The sequence below is a fragment of the Maylandia zebra genome, linkage group LG6 (assembly GCF_041146795.1).
Source record: "Maylandia zebra isolate NMK-2024a linkage group LG6, Mzebra_GT3a, whole genome shotgun sequence".
NCBI lineage: Eukaryota > Metazoa > Chordata > Actinopteri > Cichliformes > Cichlidae > Maylandia > Maylandia zebra.
In genome coordinates, this window is record NC_135172.1 from 41,162,471 (window position 1) to 41,183,122 (window position 20,652).

At 39.6% G+C, this 20,652-nt stretch overlaps 1 protein-coding gene across 2 annotated transcripts in view; it reads left to right on the forward strand.

Moving 5' to 3' along the window:
• Positions 1 to 376: 376 nt before the first annotated feature.
• Positions 377 to 20,652, forward strand: part of LOC112429989 (integrin alpha-L) — a 27,621-nt gene continuing 7,345 nt past the window's right edge. For both annotated transcript variants that reach the window (XM_024802718.2, XM_024802719.2), the window contains exons 1-20: positions 377 to 473; positions 4,900 to 5,026; positions 5,857 to 5,939; positions 6,024 to 6,109; positions 6,196 to 6,310; positions 6,430 to 6,560; positions 6,674 to 6,816; positions 6,904 to 7,054; positions 7,226 to 7,361; positions 7,453 to 7,526; positions 8,766 to 8,880; positions 9,072 to 9,214; positions 10,119 to 10,265; positions 10,352 to 10,549; positions 16,628 to 16,758; positions 17,186 to 17,340; positions 17,428 to 17,594; positions 17,692 to 17,808; positions 18,213 to 18,283; positions 18,366 to 18,507. In XM_024802718.2, coding sequence (XP_024658486.2) covers positions 425 to 473; positions 4,900 to 5,026; positions 5,857 to 5,939; positions 6,024 to 6,109; positions 6,196 to 6,310; positions 6,430 to 6,560; positions 6,674 to 6,816; positions 6,904 to 7,054; positions 7,226 to 7,361; positions 7,453 to 7,526; positions 8,766 to 8,880; positions 9,072 to 9,214; positions 10,119 to 10,265; positions 10,352 to 10,549; positions 16,628 to 16,758; positions 17,186 to 17,340; positions 17,428 to 17,594; positions 17,692 to 17,808; positions 18,213 to 18,283; positions 18,366 to 18,507 — 2,481 coding nt within the window. In that variant the 5' untranslated portion in view covers positions 377 to 424. The remainder of the gene's footprint in view (positions 474 to 4,899; positions 5,027 to 5,856; positions 5,940 to 6,023; positions 6,110 to 6,195; positions 6,311 to 6,429; positions 6,561 to 6,673; positions 6,817 to 6,903; positions 7,055 to 7,225; positions 7,362 to 7,452; positions 7,527 to 8,765; positions 8,881 to 9,071; positions 9,215 to 10,118; positions 10,266 to 10,351; positions 10,550 to 16,627; positions 16,759 to 17,185; positions 17,341 to 17,427; positions 17,595 to 17,691; positions 17,809 to 18,212; positions 18,284 to 18,365; positions 18,508 to 20,652) is intronic.

Below are 20,652 nucleotides of genomic sequence, written 5' to 3' on the forward strand. Positions count from 1 at the left end.
TGAAGGAAATTACTGTGCTGACTCCTATTCTGTTTAGTTTCTTTTGTTGACTCAGTAGACTGAATAACCGCAAACCGGTTGTAGCTGTTTTGTTCAAAAGACTCGGCTGGAGCTCTTCTGAAAACATTTAGATCTAATTTATGAGGGGTCCAGGGTCCTAGCTCATCAATCAAGAGCTATTTCTACTTTTTTCCATCTTTTTTCCCTTCAATAAAATTCTCACATTTCTTTTTAAAGAAGTGAAAAGTGAAGGATTTAAGGAATTGCCGAAAAAAGAGGAAGCAGGAAGCGAAGATAAACACTTTGTCGAGCGCACTGTCGTGAGAAATTTGTCTCTACCACCTGTTACGGAAACGCCCTTCACAGGAAGTATTGCACAGGCACATGCTTGAAGAAACTTCAGCAGCAGTGTTAGACCTGAAAGATGCACTGGCGACAGCACATCTATTTCCTCACCTTCGTGGTGATTGTTGGTAAGTTTCAAAATGATTGAATTTATTGTCATTTCTGAGATAGAGTTCATCTGCGGACAGGCATGGCTGCTTTGTATATTTTCATTATATTATTTTTAGAAGTCTAAATTTTTATTTTGATGAAAGAAAAATGTTTTGGTGTTGAAAAAAACTGAAACTAATCAGGAAATCCTCACAGGAAGAGTGTTTAGAACAGGAGCATGCTAGACACACTTTGAATTATTTATGCAGCTTCATGTGGATTTACAACTTAACAATAAAGATTTAATTGAGTATCCGGTTTCATTGGTTGAGTTATGTTTGCTTCAGTTGTGTTGAGCTGTAGAAAAGCTCATCCAAACCATCCGCCCAACCAGAGGGCTGAATACAGTAGATTCAGTGCATGAGGGCTGGGGGCTGCACGTGTTTTAATGTTACATTGACGGACTGGTCAAAGACCCTTCAGCTGCATTATGTTCACCGTTTTACTGCTGTTTGGTGCTGAGCAGATCCAGGTGTGTACAGCTGTTCAAGGTTCTGTGTCTTTAAAGCCAAAACAAGGAGCTGAAAGGTGCAAAGAGATGTATATATTTTTTAAATGAGTCATCACAGTTTGAGAATTTGATTAATTCCTCTTTCCTTTTTTATATTGTTTTTTTTTTTTTAATTTCACTTCAGTTTTGCTAGTTTCCAAATGTGTTTCCTCATTTCATTTTAGTTAGTATGGTTTAAAAATGTTTAGTTTGACCCTGCGACAGATCTGGGTGTAGCTGAGACAGGCGTCAGCACGGCAACCTGTAAACCTGAAATGCTTTCTCATGCTTTTTGTTTTGAGACATTTAATAGGAATAAATAGGAAATAAATACGAGAGAAAACCAAGTGAAAATTAGCCAAAAATGTAGTGAATTAATATGATTTTATTTACCCGTAATAATACAGTGACATGAAATCACAAAATTAAAGCGATGGAGCAAAAAATAAAATAAATAAATAAAAAAAAAGCAGCACTGTGTAGGCCAGGGGTGGGCAATCTCAGTCCACGAGGGCCGGTGTCCCTGCAGGTTTTAGATGGCTAAATTAGCTCCTCAACATGTCCTGAAGTTCTCCAGAGGCCTGGTAATGAACTAATCATGTGATTCAGGTGTGTTGACCCAAGGTGAGACCTAAAACCTGCAGGGACACCGGCCCTCGTGGACTGAGATTGCCCACCCCTGCTGTAGGCCCTACCTCGCAAAGTGCACGGACTCACACTCAGTTTAACCCCCTTCCCCCCATCAGTTTTCTGACACTGTTATCTTTGACACGTTTGAAAACTTACCAAAACAAAACTAGATACATTTCCTGTGCACTTTTTTTTTTTATCTTATTTTTAAGTAGTTACACAATGTTGCTTCAGTTATCTTGTTTTTCTACTTTCTATAATTTCAATATCTATTTCAGCTCAACATTTGGTTTTATTTACTATACTAACCTTTCTGCATCTTTTTGTTCATGTAAATAATTTTCATGCTTCGTGGTTAATTAATTTGCTACTCATCTACAGAAATGAAAAAATAGACTAAAGAAAAGAAAACTTGTGACTAGGAATGGGAATTGATAAGAAATTTGTGATCTGGATTCCATTATCAATATGATATGACTCATCCATTGTCCCTGGGTTGTCATTGGCTCAGTTTTGAGAGTTGCTAAGCAGCAATAAAGAAGTTACAGTCATGCATCCATGCTGCGGTTCAAATGTTTGTGCATGTTTGTGAGGTAGTTCCTGTCTTTGTTGTGATCAGTGTTGGACTTATTACTCATAAAATGAATTATTACACAGAATACTTTTTTTTTTCAAAGTAATGCAACATGTTACTTAATTACTCCCAGGAAAAAGTAATTTGCTATACTACTCGTTACATTACGTTAATGTTACTCTGTAAAATACCTGAAACACTGTCTCATAATCACTATTTAACAGTATAAACTTGAGGCTACAGCCACACACACCAACACAAAATCCCTAATGACGACACACATTTCTAAGATCTTTCTCTTAGTAGAACAAAACTAACCACAGAAAGAAAACATGAAAACCAGCACAAAAGAATCGCCATGGTGATTCTGCTTTAGAAACATGAACAGGTAGAAAGGGAGGCTGCGGCCTGACTGCTTGTTACCTGTTGAAGTTCAGGGTCTGGTTGTCTGATCCCAGAGTGAAAGACCCCAGCTTTCACTCTGGGATCATGGGTAGCATAGCGTTAGCATGCTGTTTTTTCTTGTATTTGGAGCAGCATAATACGGTTGGTTCTGTCCTCGACACAGTTTTCCACATTACCGTTTATCTCGTCCAATTGTGCAATAAAAATAATATAGATGCTCATTTCCACATTCTAGACAGCATCACTATTTTCTTCCTCTGACAGCTGAAGTGAAATCAGCTGCTGATAAGTGGGACCACAGGCAGGCAGACTAGTCCCATTCCTTCCCGGTAGTCCCATTCCTTGGACAATTCCAAGAAATGGGACTACTGGGAACCAGTTTTCTGCAAAAGCCTACCCCGACTTGTGACACTGATGTGCTACGCTTCTAATTTTGCCTCAGTTATACAACTATTTTTATCTTGTGTTGCTGAATGTGGTCAAGTTATGAATGGGTTTCCCAGTTGATTGGGCGTATTTTTGCAGCTTGTCAAAGTGCCTATTATTTCTTTTACATTTGCCTCTGCTTGTATTTGCTAAGCAGCACATCCTGTCTTTACTTGCACTGACACACATCTGCACAGTCGAGCACCTGAATGACGGTTTCACTCCAAGATTTGAAATAAGGTTAACAACGGTGGCAGAAAGCTGAATGAGGTTTTTTTCTGCTGTGATCTCAAAGGGGGAAGCCCACGAGGTGTATAAAGTCTTTAATGTTGCCATGGTGAGCTGTGCAAAGTATAAATTGCCTGAAGTGTGTCACTATCATCTCTTACATCTGCAGACTTCTAATACAATTAAGAAGTGAGCTCATCAGACATCTTAATTTCATCGGGGCGATCGTGGCTCAAGAGTTAGGAGTTCGCCTTGTAATCGGAAGGTTGCCGGTTCGAGCCCCGGCTCGGACAGTCTCGGTTGTTGTGTCCTTGGGCAAGACACTTCACCTGTTGCCTACTGGTGGTGGTCAGAGGGCCCGGTGGCGCCAGTGTCCGGCAGCCTCGCCTCTGTCAGTGCGCCCCAGGGTGGCTGTGGTTACAATGTAGCTGACTGGATATGTAAAGCGCTTTGGGGTCCTTAGGGACTAGTAAAGCGCTATATAAATACAGGCCATTTACCATTTATCTCTATTTCACCACATCAGTTTCCTGTCAAAGTTCTTGTGGTTTGAGTTGCATTGTGGGTAAATGCCAGGTTTTGACAAGGGAGGAGCTTCTGTGAAATGACACAGATGGTATCTCTCGTCCTCCTTCTGAACTGTGTCTTATAAGTACTAACTCTTCTCCAAAAATAGAAGTAACTATTTTGCGGATAAGATAAGAAGCAGGAGAAGAAGGGCGACTGCACTTAATTCACCAGTGCTTGGCTGAGATTTTCTCTGCGTGTCAGCTGTGATGTTGACGATGAAGCCTCGAGCAGGGCGTTTTTCAAATTGTTCATGTTTTAAAACTGGATGATACCAGAAAGGGAGAGACTGAGTGGGTGTGACTGTGAAAGTGCAGCAGTGAACTCACCCTCGTTCTTCTTCTTTTGGACTTTTAGAATTGACCACATGTTTTATTCTATATAACCCAAAAGGAACTAATGAGCGTGTAAACCTATTAGGACAGTGTTTACTGTCATCTCACCTGTGGCTGTTATTAAAAAGAATGTGAGCTTCAGGTGGTGTCACCTTGGCTTCACTTTCAGACCTAGAATTTCTGTCCTTTTATATTTTTATGCTTCTCTCTCTGACTGAAACTGTTTAAATGGCCAGCAGGAAGTGACTCCTCTAAACTGCACCCATGAGTCTGCTTCTAACAGTCCTCATCTTTCTTGATACCAACTTTAATACTTTCCTGATGAGTCGTTATTCTTCAATCATTTTGTGAAACTTGTGTTCCCAATTAGGGTCCAGAAACGCATTCAGAAAGTGAAGTACACAATAATACTCATGCATTCACTTCTTTTCCAGCTAGATCCATACTATGTGATGTTATCCTGGTATCTCTCCCTCAATTGTCATTAAAGTAAAAAAAAAAAAAACAACTTAAATGGACAAAAAGGACAAAAAGCTGACTCTCTGATCTCTAACCTACTAATGAACACATGCTGTTGGGTAGTTTTTGGGGCGTATCCCTACCAACTATACTTAGTGCAACTTCAGGATTTATCTCTGATGTTTAATATATATTATTAAAACTTCAGTTATTTGTATTCTTCTTAAATGCAGATATTTTATATTTTAAAGTTGGTAGAACTTTTGATCATATTTTTCTCCTTTTCTCAGCTTCAACCATCCCCGCCTGTTTGGCTTTTAACATCAAAATGACAGAGCCTAAGAAACACGAGGGCGAACCAGGTGATTTCTATGGATACAAAGTGCTACAGTACAAGTCTGGTGATGGTAACAAAAGGTATGTTCGCTGAAATTAAAATGAATATGTGAGATGATTCCAGTTTAGCATTCGAAAGCCTCTTGTGATGGGTTGTGGTTTTGACTTGAGCATTGAATACTGCTGTGACTAATCTAACGCGCTGCTTAAAACAGCAAATGCGTCTTTTTCTAGTTAAAACTCTGTTGCTGTATTTCAAACCCAAATGTTCAGAGTAATTAGAGAAATGAAAAGTTTCAATTTCTGGGACATTTCTTTCAGTATTTTATGTACCGTCATTTTAGAAAAGCTAAGCCGCGACATAAAGAGCAGCCGGTTATTTACTATGGCTGTGGTAACGCTGCTAGAAGTGTTCAGAGTGATTCTCTGCTTGCTAACAAAAATCTTTCAGGTGAATTTCAGTCATGCTGATGCACTTTCAAAGTGTGTATTCACTCACCAGAAGCTTCATGCAAGACAAGATTATCGACTAATTATTGCATTTAAAAATCAGCAGCTGCAGAGTTAAATTTAAAATTTTTTTTTTTTTAAATAGGAGCACTTGTAGCTGCTTTCATTTTACTGAAAACAGTCAAATTAACCGAAAATGTTTAAGGTGGCTTAAGGAGCACAGCAACACACATAGCATGCCATCAAAATATTAAAGTTGATGTTGTTAACTCAAAATCAAAGCTGGGGTGTCGCACTCATTTAATTCAAGGGACACACAGAACCCAGTTTGATCCAAGTGATCTGGAAAAGTAAATGCACAACAAAGCTACAACATTTTTTTTCTATGTTTCAAAAAATTTGTATAGATCTGCCAGGACTTTGAACTTTTCCTGTTTAATTAGTGTCATCATTTTCCACAGGATAGTCGTCACTGCACCTCTCAGGCTAAATGGATCTGGAGGAATTTACCAACCTCACCAAAACAAGTGGTTCAACCCTACTGGTATCAACAGAATATTACACAATTTATAACTTACAACTAAATACATTACTGTAAAAGTTTGTATTTTATAATAAAATGCTTCAGTTGCAGAGGACCTGCAGTCAAACACAACAGCAGTCAAACATCTTGGCTTGTCGATCGCTGCTGATTCCTCCGGCTCCAGATTCACTGTGAGTAAATCACTCTCTCTCCTCATCACTGTGAGCAAAACAAATTAATATGCGGAGCTTTATTTAACTTTTATGCTCTGATTTAGGTTTGCAGTCCAAGTTTGGTGCATGAATGCTATGAGAACTCCTATCTGAACAGTATTTGTTATGAGCTCTCGGATCAACTCCAGAAAATTTCCTCTTTCAAACCCGCGTTTCAAAGTAAAGTGTGTTTTGAAAAGGCATTCCTTAATGTTCAAATGATGACTAAATTATTTTATTTTTTCATAAATTTTATGGTATTGGGATACAGACATATTTTTATTTTATTATTTTCCCAGATTGCACCAAAAAGACAGTGGACCTCGTCTTTCTGTTCGATGGATCAGCGAGTATGACTGAAGATGAATTCAACAAGAATAAAGATTTTATTGTGGATATAATGGACAGCCTGAAGAACACATCGATCAAGGTCACTGCACTACTGCAACATTTAAGCATTCACAGCTTTTATTTTTTACGATACTGTATATATAAGATATACTGTTTGGTGTCGTATCTAAATAATTTATGTTGGTTTTTCAGTTTGCAGCAGTTCAGTTCTCCTCAACAGTCCACAAAGTGTTTGACTTCAACGACTATGCAGCTGGACGTGCTCTCGATAAACTTAAGGATGACAAGCATTTAAAAACTCTCACCAACACACACAGAGCCCTCGAATTCATTTTGTAAGTTTTATTTAGTGTTAATGTGTTCATGTTTACAGCTTCGTTTATTTTGAGTGTGACAAAATCTGTTTTCTACTTTTGTTTCAGTGATCAAATCTTTGACAACCCAGCTGCAGGCGCCTCTCCTGATGCAACTAAAGCTCTGATTCTAATCACAGACGGAGATCCCTCTGATACAGACAGAAAAGGGATAATTAAAAAATATGATGAGAAAAATATAATTCGTCTTGTTATTGGGGTAATGTCATATATCATGTCTCCTCTTTCTTCTGTTTAGTGGCTCCTTTTAATGTATTTAGTTTTTACTGTTGTGGGTCAGAACAAGTCTAATGTGTAGAACTGATCTTTTTCTTATGCTGATGTCAGACTTGGAACTCCTTCATGTTTTAAAGCTGTGTTCTGGTTTCAGATCAAGGATGCAAAGCTGGATAAATTTAGGGCCATCGCTTCAGAACCAAAAGACAAAAATGCCTTCAAAATTGAGAATTATGATGGACTCAAAGGAGTACTGGAGAATTTTCAGAAAAAGATCTTTGCTGTGGAAGGTGGCGTCTAATTTCTTTCCCCAATTAAAAAGTATATGTTATCTTCCACATGTGCAGCTGTAACGTGTACTCCCTGATGATCCATATTTAGGTTCCAAAGGGGCTCGAGCAGGAAACCTGACTGATGAAATGTCTCAGAGTGGATTCAGCGCTGTTTTCAACAAGGTGAGCAAAATTTATCTGAGCACCTTAAACTCATCTGAGGATCAGAGTAAAGGCTTAGAAACCACACAACATGAGCTGAAGCTGAATTGTTTAAAGGCTTAAAACTTAATTTCTGCTGCTGAATAACTGAAAAAATGAGTCCAGCTGCATCAGGTCAGATGACACAGTTGATCTTATACATTCTTTTCTAATCATACCTGAGATTTCTGTCCTCTTTCTGTGGTCGCAAATTTTGAAGCCATCCTGATAACCTTCTCCCACCAACGATGTGGAGATCCAACCTCTTTAGATACAATTAAAATCAAGACACTCAAAAAGATGCTCTGGAAAAGAGTAGAATTCTTGGAACAGAGTTTAATACACTGAATCATATGAACAGCAGGAAAAATACATACAGACATTTAGCAAGAAAATTACAAAGCAGAAAGCAAGCAAAGCAAAACCCCGGGGTGTACAGCCTTATGCACAGACAGCAGAGCAACACAGAGACGGACAGAGAGAAACAGCAGAGGGGAAGAAAGTGCTGGGGGTGTCCTCTGGTCCCCTAATATATAGGGACCAGTATCCCCGCACCCTGCTGCTGGGTAACTTTCTAACCCGTCCAAACACAGCTGCAGGGGTCAGGTAGCGGCCAAGGTCTTGGCCAGAGGCCAGTCAGGACTCCGGCTACCCTTTGGCTTTGGCTCATCACAACAGGTCATGACACGGTCAAACATCACACATTAATCCTAATTATTAAATCTTACACAGCAAGTGGCACATAACTACATAGGTTACATGCTTCAGTGTAGGTTCAAAGTGTGTGTGTGTGTGTGTGTGTGTGTGTGTGTGTGTGTGTGTGTGTGTGTGTGTGTGTGTGTGTGTGTGTGTGTGTGTGTGTGTGTGTGTGTGTGTGTTTATATCATATGGTATATTATCGTGATGTGTTCAGGATCTCTGTTACAATGTTACTGTTTTGGTTGTGCTGCATGAAAGATGTTGAGTGTGTATTGGGGAAGGTTAGTTACCGGAGCTGGAGAGTGAGTTATTCAGGCAAACTCTCAACAGCATTAACTGCCCTGTTACTGTAAAACTTTAATAAACCACGGTGAAACAAAATGCCTTGTGCTTAAGACTCTACATGAAAGTTAAAATATGGATGTTCAGTGCACATAGATATATATATATATATATAGTTACATAGTTATACATATCATACAAAAACTCACCACATTTCCACTTGTGCGTTCCTGTTTTTAGGATACACTGATTCTGGGTTCAGTGGGAACAAACAGCTGGCGTGGTTCTCTCCAAGAACGTCGAGATAAAACAGAAACAATTGAGGATCAAGAAATGGAGATGGACTCCTACATGGGTAAACTTTATTTACACATTATCTGGTGTTTCTTTTTTTAAAATAAGATTTCGTTATTTGGCTCAACACTAGAACAAATGAACTCTGGAAGGTTCCAGTCTAAATCAGTTTTAATATCTTCCAAGTACAACAAATACACACATTAGTTTTTCAAATAAAAACATGTTGTGTGTTATATTTGCCTCTTGCAGGATATTCTGTCTCTGTTGGAGAGAGAGGTGGTGTTTCTTTGTATTTCACGGGTGCACCCCGGTTTCAGCACACAGGACAGGTTGTACTTTTCAAACAAAACAGCAACAACTGGACCACAGCACAAAGAATAACTGGAGACCAGGTCAGTACCTTTTAATTGTTTTTCTTCATATGGCTCCGTTTGACTTTGGAAGTAATTCTATGTCTCCATGTCATTGTTGATACCTGATTGTAGTGTTGCCTTGAAATAAATGCAAATATTCTTGATCAAATCTACTGTTATTTCTATTTTAAATCACTTCTATGTGTAGATCAGTGATTCACATTAACAATTATAGAAAGGTGCTCTATATTATAAAGTAAAGACAGTGAAATATTAGAGAACCACAACAAGCAGACGATCAGCATGATCAAACACTTGATTGAACTCTAGTAACAGGAACAGACCTCTAGCAGACTGGTTGAGATAAAATAAGACAGAAAATAAGAGCATGGAGATAAACCACAAATGTCAAACATGACAAAACACAATTTAAAGGAGAGAGAAGACAGAAGTCACCAAGTTGCAGTAATGATGTCGTACAGGGATTGAAAAGATGGGAGTGAAAGAAATATGAAATGCATCACTAGTAGTCTGAGTCTAAAATGATGATAGCGTTCAATGTTTGCAACTTTCCAGACTTGTGCAAAGGCAAATAAACTCTGTGGCTACACAGAGGAAACCAAAGAACTTCTTTACACTGGCACCTTGTTTGATTTAATAAAAACAGTTCAAAAATAAAACTTGTTCAAAGCACCGTAAAGCATTAAACTTACTTTGCAGGCATACATGTCGGTTTCTGTAACTGTTTTTAGGGATTCTTGTTTTTGTCAGCATGTTTATTTTGTTTTGTGAAATCATATTTTCTGGCAGTAATATTGTGTTTTCTGTACATGAAGCATTTTCCCTGCATTGATGATTTTTGAGGCACATTTTTCTATATCCCTAAATGATATAAATCTATAATTAAAACAACACTGAACTAATGATATAACTAACTTGTCAGATCGGTTCCTACTTCGGCGCCGAGCTGTGTTCGGTGGATATTAACTCAGACGGTGACACTGATTTCCTGCTGGTGGGAGCGCCAACGTTTTACCAGCTTCAGGAGAAGAAAGAAGGTCAGATCTACATCTACACTCTGACTGATGAGGTGAGCCACCACTTTGTGATATTACAGTGTGACATTCAATGCTTTCATGATCAAACTCAATGAACTAATCTCCTCTTTTCTCATAGCTGCAACTGAAAAGTGAACTGATTGTGATGGGACCATCCATGGGTAGATTTGGCACCACCATATCCAGCCTCGCAGACCTGAATGGAGATGAACTCCGAGACGTTGCTGTCGGAGCTCCGCTTGAGGATGATAACAGAGGTGCTGTGTATATCTACCTTGGAGACAGACATAGAGGGATACGCAGCACTTTCAGCCAGGTGAGAAACGGACATGGAAACCACAGTAACCATAAACAGCAATGGGTTTGGAACAAGTGAAATATTTTTCAGTAATTTTGAATTTACTTTTAAAAACATTTTTCTGTCTCAGTCTTAACACTTACATAAGTTACATTCAGCAACAGCATCGTAGGAACTTATACAACTTATAAAACCTCATGCGTGTATAAATGGACACAGAAGGACATAGCCACTGTGACATCACTATAATTTAAGCTGAGAAAAGTCAAAATATCAAAGTAACATGAGAAACTTTTTAAGTTTCTCAATCTTTGACTTTACTAAATCAACATATTTAGCTGACTTTTCTTGTTCATCCAATAACAATATTCCTCTGAACTTAAAAATAAATGTTAAACTAAAAGAAAGTGAAATTCTTGTTTTTGCTATTAACAATGTTTGACAGCTTACTTATTTCCTGTTTGTCTTTTTTTTTTTTTTTTTTTGGCCACAAGATTGGAAAAATGGGAGCATCACTTAAAGAAAGATGTCTGCTGTTTACATTTTTTTTTTAAAAGGGGGAAAACAGAGGATCAGATCAGAAATGTTCTTGCTAACCTGACAGGAATGTTGTAATTAGTAGGGGTGCAACGATACTCTTATCGATATTGAACCGTTCGATACAGTGCTTTCGGTTCAGTACGCATATGTATGAACAATACCAAATACATTTTTAATTTATTTTATCAACTTTCCTTCTGATGATGCTGTCTGTGTTGAGCGCTCAGTGGATCTGCGCTCGACAGTGCAGCCTAGGCGGAGTAGTCGAACGCAGATTCACTGAGCAGGCAAGCTAGCGAGACAGAAGTTAAGCTCTCCTTGCAACATGGCAAATTGAACCTCCCCCACCCTCATTCAGATCTGGCGTTTGGAACTATTTTGGTTTTCATGTGATGTATGACCCTGAAGGTAAGCGCGTCATGGACTAAAGTAAAACAGTATGTTGGATGTTCCACGCAATGCTCAATTACATTGGTGGGAGCTAGTGTGTTAGCGCAGTTAGCTCGTTAACATGTTGGCTGTCCAGCCCCATGCACGGGCGATCTGCGGTAGCTCGTTAACGGAGATTTGCCGTGTTGTGGCGTTAACGTCATTTCAACGAGATTAACCTGAAAGCACTAGTGGGAACACAACAAATATGACTGCACATTTACGCTGACATCATCCTAGTGCAAAGACAAGTGGAAGCAGACAAAAACAACAAACACGCATGCTACAAACTTTACCCGAGTCATTTAGACAGCCGTTAGCACATGATTCTCCTTACAGGACCTGATATGTTTAATATGCTGCTGAGAATATAGCCCAGAAGAAGCGGATAGTATAGCTTTTATTTTGGAAAGAGCCATTTCTCTGTAATAAACTCTCTTTTCCAAAGATGAGTGATTCCTTAATCAGATACAGGGCTCGCAAAATCGCCTGCCCAACGTCCAGGGGCTAGCGATTTTTCCAGTCGGGCTACCAAAATCTATCTCTGCCCTGCCTGTCGGGCTATCATAGGAAGGAAAAATATATGTCAATGCTTTTGCATTCTTTCGGAAATGTAGCTGGGTTATTATGTCATTGGCATCGGTGAGCCACTGTCAATATGTGACATATTGAAATCGCGTTTGAATTTGCCCTTGTCTTTTGCTTTCACTTTGCAATCACGTGAACTGTGTATAGAGAGCGACAGCACTGATTGGTGAGTGATGATAATTTGCGCACCAATTCCTCTGACATCGTCTTATTAATCGTTAGCTTACTATGCAAACATGACAAGTGAAATCTCCCGCAGCTTAAACATGTGAGAGGTTGATCGAGCAGAGAATCGCTGAGCGTTATGTGAGTGCGTGTGTAAAAGCAGCAGGATATATATTGTAGCGGGTCAGGGCTGTTCGGGGTTCTGTTTGTACAGTTATGTTTTGTTTATGTTGCCATAGTGACGGGTGACGCCCTCTCGCTGCTACGGTGTGTCCTTCCGGGGTCAGAGGGCGCCCTGTGTGGTGTTGTTGTTGTTGTGCTGTTGCCATGCTGAGCAGTTAGCTAGCGACAGTGTTCTTCTGCAGATGTCAATAAACGGCTGTGCTCCCTGGCTAGCTCACGGGAAGCAAGACCAAACGACACCTCCGTCTCCTCCTTGTCTGAGCTCGCCACATTGGTGTCAGAAGTGGGATGATGGTGGCACCCCATGTTCTGACCCCAGTGACTTTTCCCCCGCCGGTCGTGACCATCCGGTGCGCCAAAAGAAGGCACCTGGACATTTGCAGGACTTTGTGTGGGGTAATGGGGTCGTCGGGGACGACTGACCCCTTAGGTGGGGGCTATGTAGCGGGTCAGGGCTGTTCGGGGTTCTGTTTGTACAGTTATGTTTTATTTATGTTGCCATAGTGACGGGTGATGCCCTCTCGCTGCGACGGTGTGTCCTTCCGGGGTCAGAGGGCGGCCTGTGTGGTGTTGTTGTTGTTGTTGTTGTTGTTGCTGTGCTGTTGCCGCGCTGAGCAGTTAGCTAGCGACAGTGTTCTTCTGCAGATGTCAATAAACGGCTGTGCTCCCTGGCTAGCTCATGGGAAGCAAGACCAAACGATACCTCCGTCTCCTCCTTGTCTGAGCTCGCCACAATATTTTAGTTCTGCTGAGCCAAATAAGACAGGTCAGGGTGAAGAAGTGACAGCCAAAGAAAAGCTTACCACAAAACGAAAAAGTTATGACAAATCAGACTATAAGGCAAAAAGAAAGTGCAGCTTTATGGTTTCATGGACAAAAGAATTTCTGTGGCTGCAATATGACAAGCGAAATAACCAGGGCTGCACATAAGTGGTCCGCAGGTGCGCATTCGCTGTCAAAATAAAAAAAAAACGGGCACAAGATAAGAAGTTGCAACGCGTGTTTGCATACATAAGATTTTCAGGAGGAGGACAGACATTTGTTTAGAACTCTTAAAGATGTCGAAGAAGCTCCTTTAAGCAATTACTGTGATGTTACTCCACCTCCAAAGAAATGTCAGAAGGAGTCCGAACCACAAAAGAAGCACGTATTCTCGGAAAAGTAGTTGCAGGAGGTGAGCTGGCTTCAAACAAATGATGAACGCACAGAGATGTGGTGCAGAATGTGCCGTGAAAATGTAATAAATGACAAATTAAAAAGGCATGAACATTTTTTTTATCGAAAAAATATCGAACCGTGACACCAAAGTATCGAACCGAACCGTGAATTTTGTGTATTGTTGCACCCCTAGTAATTAGGTCAAGAAAAATATTCAAGTGTCTGGAAGTAATAGTCAAAGGTTGTTCAAGGTTCAAGGTTCTTTATTTGTCACATGCATAGTTAAACAAGTATAACACACAGTGAAATGTAGCCTGACACGCTCGACATGTGCAAAAATGAGGGGGGGGGGGGGGGGTAGAGGAAGGACATTTATATATATATATATATATATATATATATATATATATATATATATATATATATATATATATATATATATACACACACACACACACACACACACACACACATTGGGTGAATGTGCAGTAGTAGCAGTTGGGGATACTACTGTCAAAGTGCTTTACAGGTCAGCCAGTGAAAACAACAGGGAAAATAGAAATAGACTACAAAAAAACCACCACCACCAGTAGGCAACGGGTGAAGCGTCTTGCCCAAGGACGCAATGACCGAGACTGTCCAAGCCGGGGCTCAAACTGGCAACCTTCTGATTACAAGGCGAACTCCCAACTCTTGAGCCACGATCGCCTCTACGCTAAAATAAAATAATGTAAACTACAATAAAACAGAAAAACAGGGTGTTAATTCAAGCTAAAAGCCATCGTAGTGCTTTAATCTGCTGAGTCAACTGAGATTAAAATCTTTTAAGGTACAGTTGGCCATGAATCCCATGATTTTAAGTATCATTTCAAGTAACAAAAAAAAAACTTTACCAGCACAAATCTCCAGCAAGTCAGCTCAATCTCTGAGCAGTGTTTACTTTTAATGGAATAGTATTTTATTGTATAATTTAGTACACATTACATAATTTTGTATTACTGTAATTGTTTTCTTCATTTGAATATAGTACACGTGTAGCATTCATTTCATTGTTTACTAACTAACAACAACAACAACAACAAACTTTATTTATATAGCACATTTAAAACCAGTGGTGTACAAAAAATGCTTAACATACAAGAGGGGGAGATGAAGTAACAGGGGAGGATCAAGGCTGTGGCAAAGTACCAACATGCTAGCATGTTAGATGGCATTTAAAACACAGAAGCAAAAGAAATCCATATAAAAGCATAAAAGAACAATATGTGTAAAGGATAAAACAGTCAAAAATTTTAAAAATGATTAAAAGTAGTTAAGAATGGACTGAAGATAGAAATAAGCATTAAACTAACTAACAACCAGTCATTAACTGGTAGAAAAGGTGAGGCTAAATAAGTGGGTTTTTAACCGCAGTTTGAAGGATTGAATGGAATCAGACTCGCGGATAGCAATGGGGAGGTTATACCGTAGACCAGGTGCAGCCAAGGCAAATGCTTGGTCACCTCTAGTCTTCAGCCAGGGTCTCAGCTGTACCAAGAGTTCCTGGGAAGATGATCTTAGTACTCTAGTAGGCGTGTATAATCTAAGTAGCTCAATGAGGTAGCTTGGAGCTATATTGTTAATAATTCGGAAGGTAAGCAGCAGGATTTTGAATCGAATGCGATACTTAACGGGAAGCCAATGCAGGTCAGCAAGGACAGGGGTGATAGAGACACGCCGCCCACTACCAGTAAGGAGACGAGCCGCATTCTGAATTTGCAGTCTATGGAGAAGAGTCGAGTTAAGACCAAAGTGAAGGGAGCTGCAATAATCCAACCTAGATGTCACGAAGGTGTGGATAAGCTTTTCCAGGTCCCTATGCGGGACATAATGCCTGACTTTGCTAATAAGACACAATTGATAGAAGCAAGATTTGACAACAGCAGACGCTTGTTTGTCAAATTTTAAAGAGCTATCCAAAAACACACCCAGGCCATTAACAGTGTCGGTGAGGAAACTATCAAAGGAACCGAAGGCATCACGGAGTTGGCCACAGGGAATACTACTGTCAAACACGAGAGATAAGCGAGCCAATCTTTGACTTTGCGCAAGCACTCACGAAAACCGTGCAAAGACATAGCAGGATCATCAGTTAATTCGAAATAGATCTGTATGTCGTCAGCGTGACAATTATGTGCAATGTTGTACTTCACAAAGATGCCTAAGGGGAGCATATACAGTGAGAAGAGCAGGGGGCCGAGGACAGATCCTTGAGGCATGCCACACGAGAGAGGTGCAGCAGAGGAGAGATAAGGGCCAAAATTGATCGAGAAAGAGCTATTAGAAAGATATGACTTAAACCAATCTGGGGCGGCACCTCTAATGCCAACTGTGTGTTCAAGCCTCGCTAATAGGGTGTTATGATCTACCATATCAAAGGCCGAGGATGGATCCAGTAGGACCAGGACTGAAGAGCGTCCAGAGTCAGCAATCAGAAGGAGATCATTGAGCAAGGCTGTTTCAGGAAAGAGAATGAGGCAGCTCAGTCTCTTTCCTTTGACAAGAGTTTCTACCAATCCTACTATTAATGATACTAACTAATCATGTGAACATATTCCAGCTGATAAAATCCTGAAAATACAAGCCAAGGGCTTCAATTAACCTTCACATGAAACATCAGAATAGGAAACAAACAACTTGAGCTCATAGATTTTGACTTTGGAATGATTGCTGATATTTGTGAAACTGTTGATCTCTGGAATTTAAAAAAACAAAACAAGCAAAACACAAAAACAGCCAACTGTCTGTGAGTGGAAAAGGCTTAGATAAAGAGCATCGAGGCGACTGTTTTTGTCATTTGGTGCTGTATAAATACAATTAAATTAGAATAGAGAGGATGGAGGAGAATGGGCAAAATGTCATGTGAAATCTACATCACAAAGAGTAGCATTTCTTATAAGACCTTTGTTAAATTTTAATGTAAATACACCGTTTTTCTCTGCCATACAAATATGTGTGAAAACACTTTTTCAGTATTGAAATCTCTTATTTCAGAGAATCACAGGAGACAAAATAACACCTGGGATAAGATTCTTTGGACAGGCCATCGATGGGGGCGTCGGCATCAAAGAGGATGGCCTCCCAGATATTGTGATCGGATCACAGGGCGCTGCTGTTGTCTTAAGGTAGGGTTAGTGTGCTTAGTGTTAGGGTTACAGCTCCCTTTGCACAACTCTTGTGCTTTGAGTTTTAATTTGGGGGGAAAACACAAAGTTTAAGTTGTTGTTGTTGCCGCAAATTGCTCCATAATGTGTAGATGCAGTTTTTTGCAAATTGGTGAATTTCTGCCCATCATTACCTGTGAGAAACTCGACCACTTTCTCATTTTAAACATTTGATATTTTTTATGTTCTGTTGTGAATAAAATATGGATTTATGGATGCATTCTGTTGTTACATTTTATAAAGTGTCCCAAATTTTTCAGATTTGGTTTTGTATATAAAATAAAGAACTAATGTTGCTATACTGTATTATGTCCTGATATATAAAACCTTAGTATTGAAAGAGGGCATCATTACTACTTTCTTATTACTGTTCTTAAATGTCTTTCAGCTCCAAGCCCGTCTTTAATGTGATGGCTCACCTATCTTTCCACCCTAAGGAGATAAGCACAGAGAAACTTGACTGTCAGGGTGCAGAAGGAAATTTACTTATGCTTACCTTAACAGCCTGTTTTGAAATGGTAGAAGCAACAAAGAGCAAACAAGGTAGGAGCCTCATTCAGTAAACCATTTAACAGCTGCTGACTGCACCCTGTGAATGCATTATTGTAATCCTGCTCTGCGGGTTTACAGGGAATGTGAGCTCTGGACTGAACATCACATACATGTTCGCCGTGGACCCAATGAGACAAAAACATCGAGGTTTCTTCACTCAAACTGATACGAAAACCAGGAGTCTTACCTCCACCTATGAGCTGAAAGATGAAATGACTTGCTTAAACTTCTCCATCTACATGCACGTATGAAGCTGAATTCATAATATTTGCACATATTCTCAATCTGATCAAAAGCAAACCTCGTGTTTATTGCTCCTCTCTTGTTGCTTTTGCTTTACAGAAATGTGTGATCGACACGTTGTCACCGATCAGCATCAAATTAAACTTTTCTCAAGCTGACAGTGAGACTGCTAACATCACCCTGAACATGGACAGCAAAAAGCAGTCTGCTGTTGAGGTACGTTCTACATACAACATCAATATTCACAAAATTGACAAAGCTGCATCTACACATCCACTATTTTGAGTGTTAAATGAACACTTTGACAGTGTTATCAGTAGCCTAGTCAGGTTTAAAGATTAACAACGACTAACACTGAGCATTTTCAAACACTGAAAAATAACCTAAAATGTTAGGGATATTCCAGTGTTAGAAAATCAGTACTGCTTAGTGTTAGGCTCCTGTTAAAATATAACACTGTCAGTGTTCATTTAATACCGGAAAGAGTGAACCTATATAGAAACTCTCTAGTGTCAATTTAACACTGTACAATTTTACCACATTCACCACCTCAGTTTAGTGTGTTAGGAAGGAAATCTTTTTTTCTGGCATCAATTAAACACAAGTTTTATTTTTCGCAGGTTCCTTTTGAGAAACAATGTAGAAAAAATGACACTTGTATCGCTGAACTGGATGTCAAATTCAAATTCGAGTATGTATATCTACAAACACGACTCAGATATAATACGATTAATGTCATATGTTTAATATTAGGTGTTGTTTGTCTCTCTCAGGACTCCGACATTATTGGTGACAGAAAATAACTACTTCAATGTGACTATACATTTGAAAAATGATGGTGATGACTCATACAACACCAGCCTTATAATGTTCTATCCTCCAGGCCTCTCCTTCTCTAGGATGACTCTTATAAAGGTAACTATAAAGATACATTACAAGACAATACAGTTTTATTTAAATAGCACGTTTAAAAACCCAAAGGCACACCAAAGAGCTTCACAATGATACAAAGAATCAACATAAATCAATTAACAAAGTACAGATTAGGCACTAGCACTAGCACAGACAGAAAGGAGGCACTAATAGACCAGAAGAGTTAAGTAAAATGTCAATTCAGAAGGAAGGTCAGTTCATGGATACAAAATCTGAACTAAAAAGTAAAAAAAAAAAACAGCAGTGAAATTAATTATAAGTTTATTGAAAGGGCATTAACTGGTCGGGAAAGTCAGGTTAAATAAGTAAGCCTTCAATCTTGATTTGAAGGATTGGATAGAGTCTGGGGCATGAATAGAAGCGGGGAGGCTAGTCCAAAGGTTGAAGCAGCTGAAGCAAAGACACGATCGCCTCTGGTTTTCAGCCTAAACTTAGTTTGGGCCATCACGCACGACAAGGAGTGTACAGATTGAGAAGTTCAGTGAGACAACTGGGTGCAAAATTATTCAGAGTTTTAAAGTGAGTAGCAAAATTTTTAACGATATTTGATAAGTAACCAATGTAAATCAACAAGAACGGGAGTGATAGGATCAAATTTTTTTAGCTCCAGTAAGAAGGCGAGCCACAGCATTCTGAACAAGCTGTAGCCTATGAAGAGAGACAGATTGGAGACTAGGGATGGGTATTGATAAGATTTTCACGATTCCGATTCCATTTTCGATTCTGTTTAACGATTCGATTCTCTTATCGATTCTTTTTTAAAAAGGAGAACACTAAGGTCGATTAGCTTAGAACTTTGTTTTATATCTTCTCTTTGAACAAGATAGAAACTTAGGAGTAACATGGCCTTACAAACCCAACAGTGAGATCTTAAGAGATCCAGCCTACGGCTCTTCAATGGGGCGTCACAGGGTCCCCAGGAAAAAAAATGTAAAATAATAAAATAAATATTCTTCTGTAGCAATAACAAAGTATAACATAAATTATTCTGTAGCAATTACACAAGAATATTCAGTAATGTCCCTGCCTACAATTAAACACATTCACTTACCGAAAATCATCTGCTGTGGCAAATGGGTGCAAGCCTTTGACCACAAACTCAGTCACTGCTCGGTGACATTCGTCTATCCTGGCCTGAAAGGAGACGCTACCGGTAGACTGCAGTGAGAACTGCCAGCATCTGAGCCAGACTCTGTCTGTCTCATCATGGTCACCTAAATGCACAGTAATGGCAGGTTTGTAATAAGGCAGATCGCGCTAACATAATATGCACTGTTAGTTGATTATTTACCTGCCGCATTAACGGGAGAGGACGTGCAAACGTTACCGCTGCTGCTGGGTTGAGATTCACGAGTCCGGAGCGAATTAAAAACACGACATTCATTTAAGGTCATCGTGTGTTTTGTGAGCAAATGCTTTTGCATATTCGTAGTGTTTCCTTAAATGAAATATCTACTTTGCAAGTATTGCAAGTTGCCCTGTTGTCATCCGTTCTCGTAAAGTATAACCAAACTTTTGAGCGTTTAAGCCGCTTAGGCGCCGTGTTTCCTGCCAGATAAATGACGTTCCGCGACGTGGTGACCTCATTCGGGGCGACTGGAATCGATAAGGGAATCGTTTGCAAAAATGGCAAACAATTCCAAGGAATTGAAACAGTGGGAACCGGCTCTCAACAAGAACCGGTTTTCGATACCCATCCCTATCGGAGACCACAGTAAAGAGAATTGCAACAGTCTAACCCGGAGGTCACAAAAGCATGGATACCTTTTTCGAGGTTCCTGTGTGGTATATAATGCTTAGCTTTAGAAATCTAGCGAAATTGAAAGAAGCCAGATTTAACTACAGATGGAGGAGATATCCAAATAGACACCCGGGAGAGAGTGAGAGTTAGCAAGAGGCAACAAGCTGGTCTCGAGGAACATGGCTATTGAACACCATAATTTCATTTTGTTTTCTCATTTAAAATGAGAGAATTATCCGACAGCCAATCTTTGACCTCTCTCAGGCAAGCCAACAAGGAGTGCAGTGACAATGACAGATCATCAGTCAGTTGACAATAAATTTGAATGTTGTTAGTGTAGCAATGATGAGAACTACTGTATTTTTCAGAAACACAGTATTTCTGAA